The sequence below is a fragment of the Vombatus ursinus genome, unplaced genomic scaffold (assembly GCF_900497805.2).
Source record: "Vombatus ursinus unplaced genomic scaffold, bare-nosed wombat genome assembly UNPS02014859.1, whole genome shotgun sequence".
NCBI lineage: Eukaryota > Metazoa > Chordata > Mammalia > Diprotodontia > Vombatidae > Vombatus > Vombatus ursinus.
Window position 1 is genome coordinate 1,911,802 of NW_020954637.1, and position 21,852 is coordinate 1,933,653.

General features: G+C 50.0%; 1 protein-coding gene across 4 annotated transcripts in view; it reads left to right on the top strand.

The window, feature by feature from the left end:
- ASAP3 (ArfGAP with SH3 domain, ankyrin repeat and PH domain 3) overlaps positions 1-21,852 on the top strand; it is a 69,732-nt gene that overhangs the window by 38,088 nt on the left and 9,792 nt on the right. For 3 of the 4 annotated variants that reach the window (XM_027841384.1, XM_027841386.1, XM_027841387.1), the window contains exons 5-21: positions 4,001-4,050; positions 9,063-9,174; positions 9,875-9,960; positions 10,437-10,512; positions 11,857-11,943; positions 12,187-12,299; positions 13,721-13,790; positions 14,141-14,228; positions 14,992-15,040; positions 15,318-15,511; positions 16,698-16,831; positions 16,968-17,062; positions 17,304-17,481; positions 18,745-18,830; positions 18,982-19,097; positions 19,525-19,592; positions 19,697-19,804. In XM_027841384.1, coding sequence (XP_027697185.1) covers positions 4,001-4,050; positions 9,063-9,174; positions 9,875-9,960; positions 10,437-10,512; positions 11,857-11,943; positions 12,187-12,299; positions 13,721-13,790; positions 14,141-14,228; positions 14,992-15,040; positions 15,318-15,511; positions 16,698-16,831; positions 16,968-17,062; positions 17,304-17,481; positions 18,745-18,830; positions 18,982-19,097; positions 19,525-19,592; positions 19,697-19,804 — 1,710 coding nt within the window. The remainder of the gene's footprint in view (positions 1-4,000; positions 4,051-9,062; positions 9,175-9,874; positions 9,961-10,436; positions 10,513-11,856; positions 11,944-12,186; positions 12,300-13,720; positions 13,791-14,140; positions 14,229-14,991; positions 15,041-15,317; positions 15,512-16,697; positions 16,832-16,967; positions 17,063-17,303; positions 17,482-18,744; positions 18,831-18,981; positions 19,098-19,524; positions 19,593-19,696; positions 19,805-21,852) is intronic. The other variant, XM_027841385.1, reaches the window with a different exon arrangement.

The following is a 21,852-nucleotide window of genomic DNA, read 5'->3' on the forward strand; positions in this document are numbered from 1 at the left end:
GTCTATTTTTCTTTTCTTTTTTTATTATTTAATATTTTTTCCAAATTACATGTAAAAACAATTTTAACATTCTTTTTTTTTTTCAAATTTTGAGTTCCAAATTCTCTCTCCCTCCTCTCTCCCACCTTGAGAAGGCAAGCAATTTGACATAGGTTATACATGTGTGGTCATGCAAAGCACATTTCCATGTAAGTCATGCTGTGAAAGAAAACACAGGGAAAAAAAAGCAAGAAAAATAAAGAAAGGAAAGAAAAACTATCTTTGATCTGCATTCAGGCTCTACCAGTTCTGTCTCTGGAGATGGACACCACCTTTCATCATGAGTCCTACAGAATTGTCTCAGATCATTGTATTGCTGAGAACAGCTAAACTGAAGTTCTGTGTTCTAAGGTCTTCCTGCGTATTCCATGATTTCATGAAACACGGACTCCAGTGTCAGTGAGGGGAAGAGGGAGGAACTTGGAGGCGACAGTGGGGCCTGGACACTGTGGGAAGAGCTTCCCCACCATCCCCATCAGCCAGGTGTCCGCTGATGTCACCCCAACATGACGAGGCTAAAGGGGGAGGGCGGACTTAGAGGGTGGAGGCTGAATGGTGCTCGGAGGACTCCCCGGGGAGAAAGCTGCCTGGCAAAGGATTCTCTGGACAGCCCTCGAGATGTGCTGTGTTTGCCTCCCCAGGGGCTCACTCCCAGCTCTGGGGCCGTCTTCTCTCAGTCCCTGGGAACAGCCCAAACCAGACAGGCAGCTTTCTTTGAAGTGGGTGGGGTTGGGGATGAGGGAGAGTTGGGGGTGGGGAGTGCCTCACCTTTGGGCTCCTGGGCTTGGCCCTACCTCCACAGTGCAAAGAGTGGAGGCGACTGGACTGGAGGTCCTGGGAAGGGTCTCACACCCTCATCAGAGGCTGAAGTAGCCCCGGTGAATTTAGGCCTGGGAGTCATTGAGAGCCTATTAGAGTCCAAGGCCTTTCTGATCATGTGGTAAGAGAATTGTGAGACAGTGGGAGGATGTCAGGCTTTAAAGTTAGATGCTCTAGGCTCAAATCTTTCCTTTATTATTATTTTGTTGTTGTTATTGTTGTTGTTTTTTGCTAGGCAGTGGGGTTAAGTGACTTGCCCAGGGTCCCACAACTAGTGAGTGTCATGTGTCCAAGCAGGATTTGAACTCAGATCCTCCTGACTCCAGGGCCGGTGATCTATTCACTGTGCTACCTAGCTGCCCCTCCCTTTATTATTTATCCTTTGCTTTGCTTTGAGAGAGCTGGACTAGATAACCCTGTGTGTTCCCTTCCATTTTGAAATCTGTGACCTCATGGTGATTCGACAGACTCATTTTACAGAGGAGGAAATCGAGTCTTTGAGAGGTTAAGTGACTTGGCATTCACACCCAGGTTCTTAGGGCAGGGTAGAGACCCCAGGCCGCTTGAGAGCCCTCGTGGTCCTCCCCACCCCCCAACTAGGGCACTTCATATCTCAGTTTCTCCATCCGTAAGTCAAGTAGTTTGGTACAACGCTGAGGTACCCGTTAAGCCCTTTGGATCAAACCTAGATGAAAAGGCCTGGGCTTTTCAAAGGGGTGGAATCATGAAAAATGACCCAGCTGGTTTGGAATCAGAAAACCTCAGGCTCAGGTTCTGGTAAGGCTGGATGTGTTTGAGCAAGGCACTTAACCTCTCTGAGGGTCAGTTTCCTCACTTCGTAAAATGATGAGGTTATATTTAGGTAATCTCCAACGTCCCTTCTCTCTCCAGCAGTACGCATGCATGTGTCCTCTCCCCATCCCCATCCACCCTCAGCCCAAATCCAGGTGTATTGCTGCTTACCCGGGCACTAGCCCATTGCAGGAGGTACTACTGTGTCAGGCTCTAAAAACAAGTCCCTTTTCACCCCTTGGGGAGGAGCTGACAGTGCAGTGGTACTTTCCCCTTCCATTGGCCCATGAGGTCAAGCAGGGCAAGGACTCTAGTCCCAGGTGAGGTCAAAACATTTGACCTTTCTGGGTCTCGGTTTCCTCATCTGTAAAAGGAGGAGTTTGGATTAGTCAATATCTCAGTCCATTTCTAGTCCTAAAACCTATGATTCTATGATGATTATTCTCCTTGTACAGAGGAGGAAACTGAGGCCCAGGGAAGGAAAGCAACTCATTCCAGGTCACAGGGCCTAGTGAGTCTATCTCCTGAATCTCAAGCCTCTGCTGTTTGCCTGGCCCTGGCAGCTTCTCACTCCATCCTCCCCACTTCAGGGTCCAAGTGGGGCTGCTGCCTGAGGGCCAGGGTATCCACAGGGATGAGGACCTCGCCTAGCTCAGTAATCAGGCACCCATTGTGTCTGTATATGGAGGGGTGGGGTGGTTGGTGCAGCTCCCAGGCTCTGTCAACCTTCTTTCATCTAGTTCTGCCCATTTCCAAAGTTTAAATGCTCACACTGAAATTTAACACTCTGCTCTTGTAAGCTGGTCTGAGCTGGTTCTACTATACTGCTGGTCGTGGGCACATTCGCTCCCACCCTTGCCAGCAGTCTGGTAAAGACTGTAGACCCTTCTCAGATGAATGTTTTTAAATGTGTAAAACAAAATACATAGCATTGCAAAGGAAATTGGTTATATTGGAATACAGCTATGAACATTTTTTTGAAAAGTTTACAGCCCCCGATCAAGAACCATTCTCCTAATATCTCTTCCAGCTCTGACATTCTGTGTGGGAAGGTCATTCGAAGCTCTTGACATTTTATGTTCTAAGGACCCTCTTAGCTATGACATTCTCTGTTTAAAGGCACCTCCCAGCTCTGACATTCTGTGTTCTAAGGGCCCTCACAGCTCTGACATTGTGAGTTCTAAGGGCTCTCTCAGCTCTGACATTCTGCATTCTAAGGGTCCTCCCAACTCTGACATTCTCTGTTTTAAGGGTCCTCTCAGCTATGACATTCTCTGTTCTGAGGGCCTTCCCAGCTCTGATATTCTGTATTCTAAGGATCCTCTCAGCTCTGACATTTTTTCCTTAAAAATCCCTCTTTTCTCCCCCTGCCCTAACGGTTTGGGTTCTAAGGCCCCTTGCAGCTTTCTGACATTCTGTGTTCTAAGCCCCTCGAAGCTCTGACATTCTCTGTTCTGAGGCCCCTTCCAGCTCCTCTGATATTCTCTACTGTAGGTCTTGCCCAGCTCTGACATTGTGTGTTCTAAGGTTCCTTCTAGCTCTTATACCCAATGATTCTGTTTTCTTAAATAGGAAGATGGCAAAGTTTAGACTGTAATAGGCAAGATGTGGAAGGGTTGCAGAGATCTGGGTCTATGAAAAGTAAGGGCAGGAGGATGACGAGGATGAGTTCAGAATGGAGTCAATTGGAGGGATGGGTTTTATGAGCATCACTGTCAGGACTAGGAGAATGAGTGCAGAGATCTGGGTGGAGGGAAAGAGCAGATTTGAGGGGCCACAGGGTCAAGACTGGGGAGGGTAGCATGATCAGTCAGTCACTAAACATTTATTAAGCACCTGCTGTGTGCCAGGCACTGTGCTAAGCACATGGGATGTAAAGAAAGACAAAAGACAGTCCTGCCCTTGAGGAGCTCACAGTCGAATGGAGGAGGCAGCGTGCAAGCAGCTACATACAAACAAGCTATATACAGGATAAATTGGAGATAATCAGTCAACAAAGCCAAGGCAGTAACATTAAGGCTTCCTGTGGAAGGTTGGATTTTAGCTCGGACTTGAGGGAAGCCAAGAGAGGGGGAGATGAGGAGAGAAAGCATTCCAGGCATGGTGAGCAGCCAGTGGGTAGGTGGAGGGATGGGGTTTGTTTGGGGGAAGGACTTAGGACTTGGGGAAGGGACCTTGGTCGGGGTGGAGGGATGAAGTCAGTCTCCAGGAATATGGGGAGGGGCGGTTTTCACAGTCAGACCCCAGGGAGCATGGCGTGGGGACGATCCCCCAAAGCCACAGAGAGGCTTGAGTTGTTCTGGGGTCCTTGACCAAGCCTCTTTCTGATCCTCTTTTTCTTGAACCACAGGATTCCAGGAAGCAGGTGGAGAAGGCGTGGAAAGACTACGAAGCCAAAATGTAAGTGTTCTCGGGGAGATGGGCTGCCCCAAGAATCTGCCGCCTTCTTCAGCAGAGCAATAATAATCACAAGGGTAACCTTCTTTTAAGGTTTACACATCCATCTCTCACACCGCCACTGGGGCATTAGTTATTGCTGTCTTACAGATGGGGAGACTGAGGCTCAGAGAGTTTGGCAGGCCATGAGACCAGGACTCTTCTACGAGTAACACGGCCTCTCTTTCTCCCTCACTACTCTCTGATGGGGTTTCTGGAGGCAGAGAGGACTCCTATTGTAGCAGGAGGGACTTAGGTGAAAGACTTTAAAAAATAAAAAAACAAAAAAACAAAAAACGAACTTCCTGATTGTAAGAGCTGAGTCAGCTGGCAAGGCCACACATCCTTTTCTTCTCGAGGAAGAAAAGCAGGGCAAGGCCTCCTCTGTGGAGGGTGTCTGCCACAGTGCTCAGCCCAGCAGGGGCATCGAATGCCGAATCTGGGCTCAGCAAATAAAGCCTGGGGTGGCTGCTGGCGTCTTCCCTGTATTTGGTTCAGAACCTGGGTCATAGTCCCTAGACCATCCTGGGGGACTGCCCCAGTGTGCATGTCCCAGGGTTGTTCTGCAGCCAAGACAGTGGGGTCCATGATAAGTCCTGGGCTCATGGAGATCACAAGAGCAAATATTTAGAGGTAGAAGCCATCCAGAGGCCGGTATTCCAGCCCTCTTATTTTATAGAGGAGGAAACTTAGGGCCTATTGGTAGTGTATACAGTGGTGAGAGCACAGGCTTTAAGGTCAGAGGACCTGGGTTCAAATCCTCGTTTTGTCACTTCTGCCTGTGTGATTTTAGACAGGACACCTTCTCTGGGTCTCAGTTTCCTCATTTGTAAAATGAGGGGGTTGGACAGGATGACCTCTAAGGTCCCTTCTGACTCAACATATATGATCCTATGATCAAATGAGATAATATTTGCTTAGCACAGTGCCTGGCACATAGTAGGTGCTTTATAAATGGTGGTGAGATGATGATGACAACGATGACGACAACGATGTCAGAGCTGGGAGGACCCTTAGAACAGCGAGTGTCAGAGCTGGGAGGGCCCTTAGAACACAGGATGTCAGAGCAGGGAGGACCTTAGAACACAGAAGGTCAGAGCTGGGAGGGCCTTAGAACAGAGAATGTCAGAGCTGAGAGGGCCCTTAGAACACAGAATGTCAGAATTGGGAGGGACCATACATAAAACAGAGACTATTAGAGCTGGGACAGCTCTCCAAGCACTGAAGGTCAGGGCTGGAAGGGCCCTTGGAACACAGAATATCAGACCACATTTTTAGACTATAGGACGTCCAAGCTGGGAGGACCCTCAGAGATCAAAGTCCAACCCCCTGATTTTAGCTTTCAGGATCCTGAAGCCCATGGAAAGATAGTAGTGGATTATTAATACATGTTGCTGGCAGGCCTTCCTGGTGTGGGGCCCAGGGCCTGGCATTTCCCCATCCTCTCGACATCCTTTGTGAAGGGGATAACGACCTTAGGGGCTGGTCGTGTCTCTGGCCTCAGCAGGCATCCCCTGAGCAGTTCTGGAGTGAATTTGCTCTGGCCATTCCAGGCCTGGCCTCCACCCCTCTGGGCCTTAGGGTCTCAGAAGGAAGCCGCCAGCTGGGGGCGTAGGGGAGGGAACCACATAGAGTCAAATTTAACAGGCACATTTATTAAGTACATCTGTGTAAAGCCCTATGATGGGCACTTGGGGGAGACAAAAATAAATGAGACTCTGGCCTAACCTTCAAGGATTATAGCAATCCAGTAAGGAAGAGAAGACATGGATACATCGTCTATAGGAGTTAGAGCTGGAAGAGGTCTGAGAGATCATGCAGTCTAATGCCTTCATTTTACAGATGAGGAAACTGAGGCTCAGAGGGGGCATACAGTTAATTTAGTAGCAGCATCAGGTCCTGTGGCTCCAAATCTGGTGTCCTTTCCACTTTAATCACAGGGGGAGGAATAGGGGCAGGATCTGGGACTTCAATGATATAGGGAACTCCCAAGTGAGGAAAATCCCTCTACAATGCAGGTCAGCACCTCCTCTGTGACATCAGAGACGTGCCTTAGAGACTTGTGTGGGACACACAGAGAGAAATGGGATATGACCTCAGGTCTTCCTGACTCAGAGATGAGCTCTCCATCTACCACACCCCAGCAGCCTCATGTTTTTAAATTATGCTTTAATTATAATGCAAATTGAAATAGATTTTTAAAATAGTCCAAAGAGAGTGGAGAGAGAGCATTTCCACTTGGGGGAAGGGTTTCTGGAGCTCTTGGGGACTGTGCTGGGCCTCCAAGAAGGAGACTGATTGCAACAGGTGGCTGGGGGTGGGGGTAGCAGGCTCTAAGGACTAGCAGAAGGGTGGGGCTGGATCCTGGGCCCCAGATAGCCGGAGCAGAGCTGGGGAAATGTTCCTCAGAGCCTGGCTGCCTGGGTGGGGTTCTTTTTGTAAAAAAAAAAGCTTCTTTGCTATCATGAATTTAGCAGCCGTCCACAAATAAGTCAATCAGCAAGGCTTTCTTAAGTGTCTGCTATGTGCCAGGGCCTGTGCTAGGGACCAGGGGTACAGAAACAATGAATGAGACATTCCCAATGTTACAGGAGCTTAGGTTTTTCAATGGGGGAGACTCGTGCACAAAATAATATGTATAGAATAAATATAAAGAGAATAAATACAAATATAGGCCGAGCAGTTAAATACATGGTTGTTTGGGAAGGAAGGAAAGAAGGGAGAAATGAAAGGAAGGAAAGGAGGGAGGGAGGAAAGAAGAGGAGAAGGGAGAGAGGGAGAAAGAGAAAGGGAAGGGAAGAGAGGGGGAGGAGAGAAGGAAGGAAGGGAAGGAGGGAGGGAAAGAAGAAGGAAGGAAGATTAAGTTACGAGTTAGGCACCATGCTAAGCACTAAGGATACAAATACAAGCAAAAGACAGTCCCTGGCCTCAAGGAGCTTAATTCTAATGGGGGAACACAATACATCAAAGGAAGTGATAAAGGGGGTGGAGAGTGGGGATTGAAAGGACAAGAAGAAATGGAGGGAACATGGTTTTGAAGTCCAAGAAGCCAGGATCAGGGCCAGGAGGGAAAAGATGCAAAAAGAATGAGGAAGAGGATTGTATAAGAGACTCTGAATGTCTGACATGTACAGTGGTTATGTTGTTGTTGTTTTGGAAAAAAAAGAAACAAACCATAAAGAACTGGGTTAAAGTTCTGCTTCTGACCTTGGGCAAACCTCTCAGTCTTTCAGGAAAACTCTAAACCTGTAGGTTACCAAGAGGGTGGCAACCTGCACTGTCAGAAGGGATTGTCCTCATCTGTGAGTTCTTATACCAGTGACCACCCAGGGCCAATCCCTATCCCTCTATGTCAAGTTTAACAAGGCAGTAACAAAATGGCTCCTATTGGGTGGGGACCTCTCCAAGGCCAGGGTGACCACGGGGTCTCTGAATTTCACGGTAAGTGTTGGAGTCTAGAGTGAGAAGTGTGAGAAGTATGGTTCCTGTCCCTCCAGGGTCCCCATTCTGTCTGCAGTGAGAGGACTGTCCTTGTTGCTCAGCTTGGGATCCTCTGGAGGGGGGAATAAAGTCAGCTGTGTTCAGGCACTGGAGCCTCAGGCCTTGCCATATGGCCTTAGCAAGGGCCAGGTCACCAGGGATAGAGCGATGTCCTTAGAATTAGGAAGACCTGGGCTCAAGTCATGCCTCTGGGGACCCTGGCCAAGTCTCTAGCTCTCTGTTAGCCTCAGGTCTGTAAAATGGAGATAATAATACCTGTAAAATTTAATCATGGAGCATCTAGGCAGTACAATGGATAGAGCGCCAGGCCTGGAGTCAGGAAGACCTGAATTTAAGTCCCACCTCAGACACTTACTAGCTGTGTGACCCTGCACAAGTCACTTAACCTGTTTGCCTCAGTTTCCTCATCTGTAAAATGAGCTGGAGAAGGAAATGGTAAACCTGTCCAGTATTTTTGCCAAGAAAACCCCAAATGGGTCACGAAGAGTCAAAAAGGACTGAAATAACTGAACAAGAACTTAATCATGGGATTATTATAAGGTTTAAATATGATAATGTATGATAAGACCTATATGAATGCCAGTTATTATCTTGGACAGGCCACTCTGGGGACCCGGTTTTTTCTCATTTGTTGAATGAGTGTGTGAATCAGATCCTGTGATTTGACCAGGGTTTCTTAACCTGTTCTGTGTGTCCAGAACCCATCCTTGGACAGTGTGGGACAGCCCAGGGACCCCATCTTGGAATCAGTTTTTAAATGCATGGAACAAAATAGGGATTACATTAAATAACATAGGATTACAAAGGAAGCCAATTATGTGGAAATATAATGATCAAAATTAAGAACAAGCAAATCAAACCAAATTTCTGGACTCCAGGTTAAGAACACATGGAGATGATGATAATAGGAATTACATTTATATGGTGCTTTAAGGTTTGCAAAGTTCTTCATATAAGTTATTGTTTGATTCTCACAGTGTTTCTGTTAAGGGAGTCTTTTGTGGGTAAGATTATCCTTTCTCTACAGGTGAAGAGATTGAGGCACAGAGTGGTTAAGTGACTTACCTATGGTCACACAGTTAAGCTAGAAAGTGGCAGAGGTGGCATTAGAACTTAAGTGTCTCACTCTGTGTTTTAAAGTTCTTTCCAGCTCTGACATTCTGGGTTCTAAGGCCCCTCCCAGCTCTGACATTCTGTGTTCTAAGAACCTTTCCAGCTCTGACATCCTGTGTTCTAAGGGCCCTCCCAGCTCTGACATTCTGTGTTCTAAGGCCCCTCCCAGCTCTGGCATTCTGTGTTCTAAGATCCCTCCCGGCTCTGACATCCTGGGTTCTAAGGTTCCCCCCCCAGCTCTGACATTTTATGGTTTTGCTGACCTCGATCAGTGCATCAATAAAGCTGTGATACCCCCCAGAGATGATGAGAGCTGAGGGTAGACGGGCTCTTCCAGGCTTTTATCTCTGTGTGGTCTCCAGGGCCAGGCTGGAGAAGGAGAAGGAGAGGTCCAAAATGCCTGGAGGGAGTCCTGGAGAGGCAACTCAGGACACCCAGAGAGAGCGCCGGGTCTTCCAGCTGCACATGTGTGAGGTGGGATGGCGTGTGCCTGATGGGTGCTCTCTGGGCATACCAACGGGCCCATCTGGGATCCCGGTATGGGCCCGAGAGGCCAATGGCCTGGGATCCAGGCCCCAAGCTCTTCTGGGCCCCTTTCAGCTCCAAGATCCTCGGGTAGGGATGACTCGGTGTCAGATGACACGGGGCCAGAGAAGGCCGATGTCTCCCTGGCACCAGGGCAAGGACAGGGGCTGACCAGGGCAGGAGCAGTGAGGTGACCTCAGGGAACCTGTTGTCTCAAAGTCCCAGCCTTTGTGCTAGAACAGGTTATCTGCAGGCTCTTGTCCCCAAGAATGATAATGGTAACGCATGGTTATCTGTGCTTGCCTAATAACAATCCAGCAAAAGTAGTTAAAAAAAAAAGAAAGAAAAAATGATAACAATCCAGTAAAGTAGGTCATGCAAATGTTATTATTTTCATTTTAGAAATGAGGAAACCAAAGTTCATAAAGGAAGGGGGGAGGGGTTAGCCAAGATTCAACCCCCAGTGTCTTTCCACTCGGCCATCTCTCCAGATAGCTGCCACCCCTCCTGTCCACCAGTGACCCTAGTTCTCAGGCCTACTCCTCTAGCCAGTTCCTGGACCCAGGCTGGGAAGAAATGGGAAAGGGGCAAAGGTGACGGAACCAAAGAGTTCTGGCTAATGTCTCCCTGGCTCCCCCCTCTCCCTTAGTACCTGCTAAAAGCTAGCGAGAGCCAGATGAAACAAGGTCCTGACTTCCTGCAGAGCCTCATTAAATTCTTCCACGCCCAGCACAAGTAGGTGTTTGGAACAAGCCCCGCTTTCCCCTCTCCCCATCCAGCCCTCTTGCTCTGGGGCCCTCTCCAGGGCCATAGTAAAGGATTGGAGCCTGAGATCTTGCGTCCCTCTTGGTTGGGTCATGACCCAGCAAATCTATTCTGGATATCTTTAGTCAGCCATCATTCTGGCTGGTGATGGGGGTGGGGACCAATGCTGGGGGAGGGAGTGTCCTCTGACAGTCCCCAACTTTCCTTTTAGGTAAGGGGAGCTGGGCCTCTTCCCTTCCCTCTCTGACCTGGGGGGGCGGGGAGCAGGGTAAAGTGGCCCCATATCCCTAGGTACCCTATGATGCTCTAAGCCACCTTCCTTTTTCTCCTTCTGATCTCTGTCTCTCATTGTGTCTGTCCAACCGTCCAACCATCCATCCATCCATCCATCCGTCCATCTGTATACCTGTTTGTCCTTCCCTCCTTTGCCCTCTGAAAACCCTTAGCTTTTTCCAAGATGGCTGGAAGGCAGCTCAAAGCCTGTCTCCCTTCATAGAGAAATTGGCAACCTCAGTGCATTCGGTAAGTTACAACTCTGGAGGTGTGGCCAGCTGCCATTGTTGAATGGATAGATAGATGGATGGATGGATGGGTGAGTGGATGGATGGATGGGTGGGTGGGTGGATGGATGGATGGATGGGTGGATGGATGGATGGGTGGGTGGATGGATGGATGGGTGGGTGGGTGGATGGGTGGATGGATGGGTGGATGGATGGGTGGGTGGATGGGTGGGTGGATGGATGGGCGGATGGGTGGGTGGATGGGTGGGTGGATGGATGGGTGGATGGATGGATGGGTGGGTGGATGGATGGGTGGATGGATGGATGGATGGATGGATGGATGGGTGGGTGGATGGATGGGTGGATGGAACATTTATTAAGCACTTACTATGTGCCAAGCACTGTGCTAAGTCTTGGAAATTCAAATACAGTACACACAATAGTCCTTGCCCTCAAGAAGCTTACACACTAATGGTGGAAGGCAAGGCAAGTCAACAAGCATTTATTTAGTGCTTACTGTATGCTAAACATTGTTCTAAGCACAGAGAATACAAATACAAAAAGACAGTCCTTGCCCATGTGGAAAGCAGGAGAAGAAGAGTTCTCAAATCAGGGCAATGCTGTAGGCAAGGAGAAGGAGAGGAAGTCTGGACTGAGAATCTGGAGGGAGGGAGGTGAAGCATGACTGTGGTCTTTACTAAAATGGGGGCCCTGGGCTGGGAGTTACCGATCAGAAGAGGAAGATGTCAGGGTGAAGGGTTCTCCAAGATGGCAAAATGGCAGCCAAGAAGGAGGAGGAAGAATATGGAGATAGAGTCTGGGCATGAGCGGGGTGAAGCATGGTTGGGATCCTTTCTAAAAAGGTGGTAAAATGAATGGATGGGTGGAGGGAGGGAGGAACAGAGGGAGGGAAGGATAGATGGAGGGAGAGAGGGATGGAGGGAAGGAGGGAAGGAGGGATGTAGGGAGAGAGGGAAGGATAGATGGAAGAAAAGAAGGATGGAGAGAGGAATGAATGGAGGGAGGGAAAGGAAAGGAGAAATGGTTGGAAGGATGGAGGGAGGGAGAGAGGGATGGAAGGATAGAGGGAGGGAGGAATGGATGAATCTGGCTACTATGCCTGGAAAGCTACGCAGTACACAGTGGATGTGATAAGTCTGGCCCGTGTGCCCATGATAAGTCTCTCCTGCGCCCATCTATGTATACCCCTGTAAGCATAGTCAGTGCAGTGCTTGTCTGCAGGGGAGGTCCTGCCCACAGACATGGTGAGGCCAGTCCTTGTGCAGGCTCCGGGCAGCAGCAGCTGCCAGGGGTGGGGGAGCCGGACTAGGGCTGGCAGCTGCAATCTGCCTTCTTCCTTCCCCAGCTGCACCAGGCCCATGAGGAGGACATTCAGAAGCTCACACAGATCCGGGACTCTCTCCGGGGTGCCCTGCAGCTGGAGAGCAGAGAGGTCAGGCCCGGAGCTGAGAGCTCTTGAGCCCTCCCCCACTCCACCTCAGGCACCCCCTCCCCAGGAGGGCCAGAGCCCTCCTGAATGAGCCACTGTCCAAGTGAATAGCAAGCTATAAGGGAGACTCCCTCCCCATCCCCCGAGGAGGCTTCCCCAGGGCAGGACCCACTCCCCATCCCTCTACCCCAAGGATGGCCCCCCACCGAGCCAGGCACTCTAACCTTTGGCCTTTGGGTGACAAAGCAGGAAAACTCAAGTCGGAAGAACTCTGGGAGTGGCTACAGCATTCACCAGCACCAAGGGAATAAGCAGTTTGGCACAGAGAAGTCGGGCTTTCTGTACAAGAAAAGTGATGGGTGAGTCTGGGTGAGGGAGGAGGATTCTGGATCTGGCTGTGCTGCGTGTGTTTGCATTGACTGTCCCAAAGCCAATGGTCAAGGTACAGAGTGTTGGGGCGAGAAGACTGCTCTGGGCATCCGTAGGCCTGCTGGGGTGGGAATCCTGGCTCTGACTCTTAGCCACTCGGTGACCTCAGGGGAGGCTCATCACCTTGGGCTCCTCGTCAGTAAGATGAGTATTTAAAAACAAAATCAGATTTGTGATGTCATAGGTGTAGGAAGCATCCCCCCAATGCTTTCATCCCAATTCATAGTCTTGGGGAGTTTGCTTGGACGCAGAACAGGGGGTGATTGGTGCAGGGTCTCAGGACAAGTGCAAGGCAGAGCAGGCTTGAGCTAGACCTGGAGGCTCTGCCATGCTGCGTCTCGTGGAGATAATAATGCTTGCCATGCATTTGATGGTTAGAAGGGACCTCAGAGGACAAACAGGCCCAGAGAGGAGGTAGCACAGCATTGTGGGTAGAGTGAGGAGGACCAGGCTTCAGACCCAGCCTCTGATCTTGACTAGTTGTGTGACTGGTGATGAATCCCTTGTCCTCTCTGAACCTCAGTCTCCTCGTCTGGAAAATGGAAAGAATGATCTCTGTAAAGTCGACCTCATAGGGTGGTGATGAGCAAAGTATTTTGTGAAACTTTAACCTCTGTGTTGGGAACGGGAACTGGACCTGGGCTCTCACTGGGGTAGGGAACTTCCAGGTGAGGAAATTCCCTCCAACAATGCAAGTGGGCATGTTCTCTGCAGCACATAGAATTGCCTAGAGCCCCGTGAGGTGAAGTGACCGGCCTGGGGCTACTCAGGGATTATGGGACAGAAGCAGGATTTGTCTTTCTGACTTTGAGGTCACTTCTCTGGCCATGTTGCAGCTAATTATTTATTTAGTGCCTTCTATGTGTTGGGCACTGTGCCAAGAAAGGAAATAAGTATCTATTAAGAGCCTACTATGTGCCAGGCACTGTGCTAAGGAAGGAAGGAAACAAGCATTTATTAAGAGCCTACTATGTGCCAGGCACTATGCTAAGGAAAGAAGGAAACAGGCATTTATTTAGAGCCCACTATGTGCCAGGCACTGTGCTAAGCCCTAGGGGTACAAAGAAAGGCAAAAGGTCATTTCTGCCCTCAAGGAGCAGTTTCCCTGTCAGACTTCTGACTCCCCTAGGACAGGGACTGTGTCTCCTCCTTCAGCCTGGAGGTCCTGTCAGGCCTAGGACTGTGTCTGCACTGGGCCCGCCTGCCCCCCAAGAATGAGAGCTTCTGGAGGGATAGGTAGGTAAGGAGGCCCGCCAGGGATGGCGTAGGCCTGGCACGGGCTCCGTCTTCCCTGACAGTCGTGGGTCCAGCTGTAATCCTGGGCTTTCCTCTTTCTCTTTTTGGACCCCAGAATTCGGAGAGTTTGGCAGAAGAGGAAGTGCGGAGTCAAGTACGGTTGCCTGACCATCTCTCACAGCATGGTGAGAGGCCAAGGGGGTTGGGGCTTTCCTGGGGAAAGCGAATGACCAGTTAGCAAGAGGGGAGGGTGGGCCTGAGCTGGCAAGATGGACCAAGCTGCAAGCCCTCATCTCCCAGGTGATGTCTAGCTGGGGCCCAGAGGTTGGAGGCTCACTGTCCAGGCCAGGGAGGGGTGGGAGGTGATGAAGATAATCTCCCATTTTATAGATGGGGAAATAGAGGACCCAAGAGATCCTATGAAACTGAGTCCTGAGAAAGATGTGTCTGCCCCCGAGAAGCCAAGCATATTCACGCCAAGGAATTCTACCCTTCTCATTTATTTCTCTTCCCTCCCTTCTGCCCATTCTTACAGATAAATCGGCCACCGGTGAAGCTGACCTTGCTGACCTGCCAAGTGAGGCCAAGCATGGAGGAGAAGAAGTGTTTTGACCTAGTGACCCGTGAGTAGTGGCTGCCTTCCTCTTCCTCCCTAACTCCCCAAATCCGGGAAAGAAGGATCTTGCCCTGGCCTCCAAGCCTCCTTCTCAAGTGAGCTCAGGCAAGTGTGGACAGGGGCCCAGAGCAGCTCCTGGAGGTTCCAGCTTCACTCATCCAGTATTTAGGGAACTGCTGCCATGTGCAAGGGCTTTCTGCCCGGGGCCTGTGAGGGGGTTCAGGAATAAAAAAGTCACCGTCCCTGCTTGCTGGGAGCTTCTTGTCCAGTAGAGCATCTAATAGACAGTGGAACACATTAGTGTAATTGGAGGTGAATTTCAAAAAATAGTGGGTGACTATAATAAGGCAAAGAGGAGTATAAACTGTTAGAAAAGGCCAGGAGAGCGGGAGGCCACTTATGCCCAGGGGAATTGATGGAGGCTGATACAGTATAATGTTAAGATTAGAAGAGCCCTGAGAACACAGAATGTCAGAGCTGGGAGGGCCCTTAGAACACAGGATGTCAGAGCTGGGAGGGGGCCTTAGAGATGATCTAATCTAAGAACTTCTTTTTCCTGGGAAGGGAATTGAGGCCTATAAAACGGAAGGGACTTTTACAAAGTTACTGACTTGTCAGTGACAGTGCTAGGACCCCCAATACAGGGATCTTGCAGGACAGGAGAAGATACTGCTGTCCTGCTCCTGAGCCGGGAGTCCCTGGCCCTGACTGGGGGGCTTGGGGGTTTTCCCTGGTGCTCCAGGCGGCCCCCTTCCCTTATCTCCCTGTAGATAACCGGACGTACCACTTTCAGGCTGAGGATGAGCATGAATGTGAGGCGTAAGTGTTCCTGGTCCCTCCTCTGACCTCTTGCTTTCTCCCCCCTTTCCATCCCCTTTATCTCAGGGCAGGTCCTGGGATCCCGTGGGGTTCTCCTGGGGGCTTTGAGAGGGCTGAGTATGCCACTGTATCCAGGGAAGGGGGCTGTTGGCTTTTCATCCCTAAGGAGAAGCTCAGCCCACTTGGGCAACACAGTCATCCTTCCCAGGTGCATCACCACCTTGGAATGGATTCCCCTGCCCTCAGGTGTAGCCACTGCCTCGGTTTCCCCCTGCAGGTGGGTGTCCGTGTTACAGAACAGCAAAGATGAGGCCCTGAGCAGTGCCTTCCATGGGGAGTCAGGAGGTGGACTTCAAGGGAGCCCCGTGGGGGCCGGGCTGGATGGGGACCTTCGGGACCTCACCAGGCTGGTCATTGCTGAGATCAAAAGCAGGCCTGGAAATGGTCAGTGCTGTGACTGTGGAGCAGCAGGTAGGCGGGCAGGGGGCTGGGGATGTATGTGTAGTAAAGGGGAACCAATTCAATGTAATTGATTTAATTAAGCACAGATTCTGCTTAGGTGCTGGGGGAGACACCGCGGGATGTAGTCTCTGCCCTCACAGAGCTTAGAGTCCAGTAGTGCTATAAGAAAAAAGACCCAGCTAACTCTAATGGAGACGTCTGGTCTGCTGGAGAGAGGCCAGCCATGCTGCAGGAGGGACATTGCTAACATAAGGGATCACTTCCTGGGGGACTTTCTGGAGGAAAGCACATTTGAGTGGGGCTTTAAAGGAGGAGGAAGAGTTTAATAGGTCAAGACAGAAAGGATGACTTTGGGTTTCTTACACTTTACTCTCCTTCACGCTGGGCAGCTAGGTGACACCATAGTGCATAGAGTAATGGGCTCGGAACTGGGAAGACTCATCTTCACGAGTTCAAATCTGGCCTCAGACCTTTGCTAGCTGTGTCTGACCCTGGGCAAGTCACTTAACCTTGTTTGCCTCAGTTTCTCCATCTGTCAAATGAGTTAGAGAAGGAAATGGCAAACCATTCCAGTATCTTTGCCAAGAAAACCCTAAAGTCCAGCCAAACTAGCTTTCTCAGTACTCCATTCCTATAACAAACTCCCGTCTCACATGTGCCTGTTAAAATCCTTAGATTCCTTCAGAGTTAGCTCAGGCTCCAGCTTCCCCATGAGGCCTTTCCTGATCCCCTCAGCTGCTGGTACCTCCCACCCACATTACTCTGATTTGTTTTGTCTCTATTTTGCATCTGTGTACGTGATGTCTCCCCAGTAGAATGTAAACTTCTTGAGGACAGGGATGGCTTCATTTTTGTATTTGTGTCTCCACCACTTTGCATAGTACCTGGCACATAGTAGACATTTAATATATTTGTGTTGGACCACTGATGGGTTGATTGAAGGTAGTCTCAGGGTAGGAAACAGGGAGAGAAAAGACGTAGAGTTCTGATAGCCAGGGGCGTATCAGAGGGCAAAAAGAAGGCCAGGTTGACTGGAATATGGCATATGTAAAGGGGAGTATATAAAGTAAGCTTAGAAACAGAGGGTAACTCCAGAAGGGTCATCCTTTCCAGAGAGGGACCAGGGAAGCCCCAGACAAAGGGTGTGTTTAGGGAGCCATTTCCACCCCTCAGCAGATGCCTCTCTTCCTTCCAGACCCCACATGGCTTAGTACCAACCTGGGCGTCCTGACCTGCATCCAGTGCTCAGGAGTCCACCGGGAGCTGGGCGTGCGCTTTTCCCGCATCCAGTCACTCACGCTGGATGTGTTGGGCCCCCCAGAGTTGTTGGTGAGCAGTAGTAGCAGGGTGGGGGAACCTGGGTAAGATGGGGGAAACCTAGTGGGTGGGGAAGAGGCCCCACCCACAGACCCTGGCATTGGTCCCTTCCCTGGCCTGACAAAGCGCACCCCCTCCTCACATGCAGCTGGCTGTTGGCATTGGAAATATGCAGTTCAATGATATTATGGAAGCCCAGCTCACTTTGAATGGTGCCACCAAACCATCCAGTGAGAGTGATATGTGAGTAGTCCTATTATGCACACGGGGGAAGGGGATCCATTCTTGAGGGGCATCTCTTTGAGGAGGGAGATCCCAGGTCTGAGGGTCTTCAAAGCAGGACTTGTTGCAGTCCCAGGTCCATGGGTCCCCAGGAGAGGTCTGAAGACAATGGGGGTATATGGGGTTCCTCTGATCAAAGGATTTAGGGGAGGGTAGATGGCCCAGGTCTAAAGGTCCTGGGGTGGGGGATTGTCTCTTTCAGGAGCACCCGAAGAAACTACATTGTTGCCAAGTACGTGGAACACAGGTTTGCTCGCCGAGGCGGGTGTGAGCCCCACAGACTTTGGACAGCAATCTGCAACCAGGACCTCCCAGCTGTACTAGAAGCATTTGCCAATGGCCTGGACTTTGGGCAGCCACTACCTCGGCCAGATGGGCAGGTAGGACCTTCCTCCCCACTTCTCGCCTTCCACCTTGGTCCAGGGATCCTTCAATGACCATCACTAGTTCTCCCTCACCCCGAGATATGACCCCATTCCATCATGCCTGGTAAAACCTATGAACAGCCAAGTGACCTAAGACATTGTTATTAAGCACCTACTCTGTGCCTAGCACATAGGACGGAGAAATCAGAAAGGGCAGGGATAGTCACAGAGGGTTTCTTGGAGGAAACAGGACTTGGGCTGGACCTTGGAGGATGGAGGCAGGAACAAAGTGTATGGAGGTCAGAAGAAGTGGGATGGATTCTTGGGATAATGAGAAGACAGGCTTAATCTGAGTGGAGAGTTTGTGGCAGAGATCATAGCAGTCTGTTTGGGCGTAGGGAAAAGAAACAGCTCACGCAGCTTGGGGCTCTGGGACCACGGGGCTGCCCTTCACTGAAATGGGGAAGTCCAGATTAGGGAGAGGGGTTCTGAGCATCCTTGATGAGGGCTCTCTGATGAGGACAGGCTGAGTTTGAGATGTAAGCGGGAGCTTCAGGTGGAGACCTCTGGTGAGGAGGTGGAATTTCAGGCCTGATGTCTGGGAAGAGGTCAGGGCTGGAAATGTAGATTTGAGTTTCTTCCACATAGGAATTATAACTGAAGCCTGAGATTGGAGATCTTCTGGGGGAAGGAGAAGGGGAGTAGAGAAGAGGGCTGAGAAGTGAGCATGAGGGAATACTGATTAAGGAGGCAGGAGGAGAAGTTAGAACATAGAATACTGGGAACTAAGGAGGACTTTTAGAACACAGGATGTCAGAGCTTGGAGGGCCCTGAGAACACAGAATGTCAGAGCTGGGAGGGCCCTTAGAATACAGGATGTCAGAGCTGGGAGGGCCTTAGAACACAGAATGTCAGAGCTGAGAGCTAGGAAGAAGCTTAGAACATAGCATGCCAGAGTTGAGAGAACCCTTAGATCATAGACAGCTAGAGCTGGAAGAGATCTTAAACAGAATATTAATGCTACAAGGGACTTTAGGACACAGAATGTTAGAACTCCAAATTTAGAGGGGTAGAAGAACTGAGTCTGCTTTCTAACTTCCCCACGAGCTCCCGACAGGAGCCTCTCCCTCAGTCCCAGTGACAGCCCTGTCCCCTCCCCAGCACAGGCTTCGGCCTGACTTTTATGACTTGGGCTCCCCAGGTCAGCATTTCCCAACAGTGGGTTGGGGTGGGGGAAGCTGAGGGAAGAGAACTTACAGGTTCGAATGGTGTCTTTAGACTTCAGGAGAACTGCCCCTGCACTTGGCCATTCGCCTTGCCAACCAGACCTCCCTGCCCCTGGTGGATTTCATCATCCAGAATGGGTGAGAAGTGATCTCTCCCCTCCTCCTCAGTCCTCTTCCCATTTTTGATCCTCCCTCCCTCCTCTCCTCAGTAGCTTCCCTTCTTCCCCTCCCCCTTCTCTGTGGCACCTTCCCCTCTCTCACTCGGACCCTCTCCCTCTCCCCCCCACAGAGGCCACGTGGATGCCAAGGCCCCGGACGGGAACACGGCTCTGCACCTCGGGGCCCTGCACAACCAGCTGGACTGCCTCAAGCTGCTGCTCAAAGGGAGAGCCACCGTGGGCACAGGTGAGGCTTGGGCCTCCAGGTATGGAGTAGAAGCCCTTCTCATCCTTTGGGAGAGAGGTAGAGGACTCTTCCATGGTGCCAGCTATCGACCTCCCAGGGTGGGGAGAGAGCATGTTGTAGAAACGCTTGTCATTAAAGATTCGGGGTTTAAGTCCCAACTTTGACACTTACTAGCTGTGTGATGTTGAGCAAGTCACTTACCTTTGTGAGCCTCTGTTTCCTCATCTGTAAAAAGAGGCATCCTGGTATAATACATAAAAACCTGATCTTGGAGTTGGGAAAAACTGATCAACTCTTGCCTTTGGTACCTTGAGACAATTACAGGTTCCAAGTAAATGGCGAGGTTGTTGTTTTAAACCTTCAAATACCATTATCCAAACCTGCATTATTGTTGGTGGTAGTAGAGTGACCTGTGACCTCCCCACAGTGAATGATGCCGGTGATACTGCCTTAGAAGTGGCCCGGAAGAACAGACACAAGGAGTGTGAGGACCTGGTGAGCGAGGGCTTTGAGAGGCCAGAACTGGGTTCAGGTGGTCTAGGACCCTTGCTGGCTCTGTCTCTGACTCCCCACCTCTCTCTCCTCTGTCCTGGCGGCAGCTGGAACAGGCCCAGGCTGGGACCCTCATCCTTCCATTCCACTTAGACTATCCCTGGGGGGTTTCCGTGGACCCTGGATCTGAGAGTGAGGAGGAGGAGGAAGATAAGGTGAGCCCCTGTCTCCCTCCTTGTCCCCTCCCTGCCCCCCATCAATGACTTTCTGGGCCCCTTGAGCCACTAGGTTGCTGGGAACTACAGAAGGATAGGGTTTGGGTGAGGTCGTTTCGCTCAGCCTTCTGCCTCTCAGTTGGTCCACATTGAGAGACAGGAGCCTTTGGCCTGTTACGGCTACGAGGGCTCCCCTAGATTAGATGGTTAAGCTGTCCACCATCAGACAGCGTCCCCACTGAAGACCTTTGTATCAGAACTGTTCTCTTGCTGTATTTTTTTCATGGTTATCCTTTTAATCTTGGCAAGCGTGAACTCCTTGTCCATGAGAAAGGCTTTCACGGGTCTGGCTGTAAGACTTGAGACCTCAGATTGTGTGTTTTTCCCAGTGGTGGTCTCCGTGCCCTTTTCTCTTCTCCGAAAGCCTCTCTTCCCCTCCCCAGTCATCTTTCTTTGTGGCTTATTCCTTCCCTCTTCTATGCCCTCCTTCCATTTCTCCTGACCTTCGGCCAAAGATGACAGGCTCAGAAATCGCTCCCAAGCCAGGAAGCAGGAGAGGGTCGGGGTCACGGTGTTAAACAGAAAAAGGAGGGCAGATCGCACCGAGTCTGGAAGTTGCAGCCAGATGGCAGAGGGCTTTAAATGCCAGGGCATGGACTTTTTATTTTTAGCATCCGGGCAGAGGGAACCATGAAAGTTTTTTGAGCTGGTGATGGTAGGTGCTTTGGGAATGTTATTTTTGCAGTTATGTGAAAGACTGGAAGACAGAAAGATGGGAATTGTGGGGATCAATTAGAAGACCCTTGAGATAGTCTGAGACACAGCCCAACATGGGAGGCCACATGGGGAGCCATACATGGCCCAGAAGGCTCCTGAGTCCAGCCAGAACTAGATTAAAATAGAGTTTCCTCCTGATTTTAATATGTTAGTGTATTAATAAAAAAAAATGGGATTCTTATTACAGTTTAGCGGTTCCCTTGTCTATTGGTGTTTGACAGCCTCATGTAGGCAAGAGAGGACGAGGAGATGTCTCAAAAGTAGTGGCTGTGTGAGAGGAGAGAAGGGGAAGGAGGAGAGATTTGTTGCCCAGGCAGAATTGACAGGATTTGCCTGATTAGAATTAGAATTGACTGACAAGATATTGGGGATGAGGGATGCTTAAACCCATCAAATACTCTGCCCTCATCAGAGCACATCTGGAGTCTTCTAAGTTCTAGGCACCACAGTTTAAGAAGGATGTTGGGTGACCCTGGGCAAGTCACTTAACCCTGATTGCCTCACCAAAAAGCAAAAACAAAACCAAAAGGATATTGGTAAGCTGGAGAGAAGGGCATCCAGGATCCTACATGAAGATCTGTGGAAGGGCAAGGGAACAAGCATTTATTAAGCACCAACTGCTTTTAAAAATATCATCTCTTTGATCCTCACAAAAACCCTGCAAGGTAGGTGCTATTACTATCCCCTCTTTTTTTTACAGTTGGGGAAACTGAGGCAAACAGAGGTGAAGTGACTTGCACAGGGTTACACAGTGTCTGAGGTCATATTTGAACTCAGGTCTTCCCGACTCCATGCCAACACTCTATCAACTGCACAAGGGTACCTCTGCTGGGCTCAGTAGGTACTGCCCTGCCCCCTTCCACACTAAGAGAAGGGAGCATCCACTCTGCACACATTCATACGTTTCAGACCCGTTCTACCTCTAGGGGAGCCTGGCCTCTAATGAGAGGGATTAGGTTATTTTTTACTCACATCCTTCACCTTGTTAAACCATTCTCCCATCCATCTTTGTAGCCTGAGATGACTTACTTAAAGTTTAGGTTTCAGCAATCTAGGGGCTCCCCAGAGGAAGAAGTAGAAAGGTAGTTACTGTAAAACACGAATCAGGTATGGGACAGATATTTATTTTTTACATGCAAAAAAAACACTAAACACAAAATATCTACAAGCACACATTTGAACAGGTGGTATTAATAACTTCTATAATACCCTCCCAGGAGGTTGACACTTCAACTTCGATTAAACAATAAGGCATTTTCCAGGATTACTGC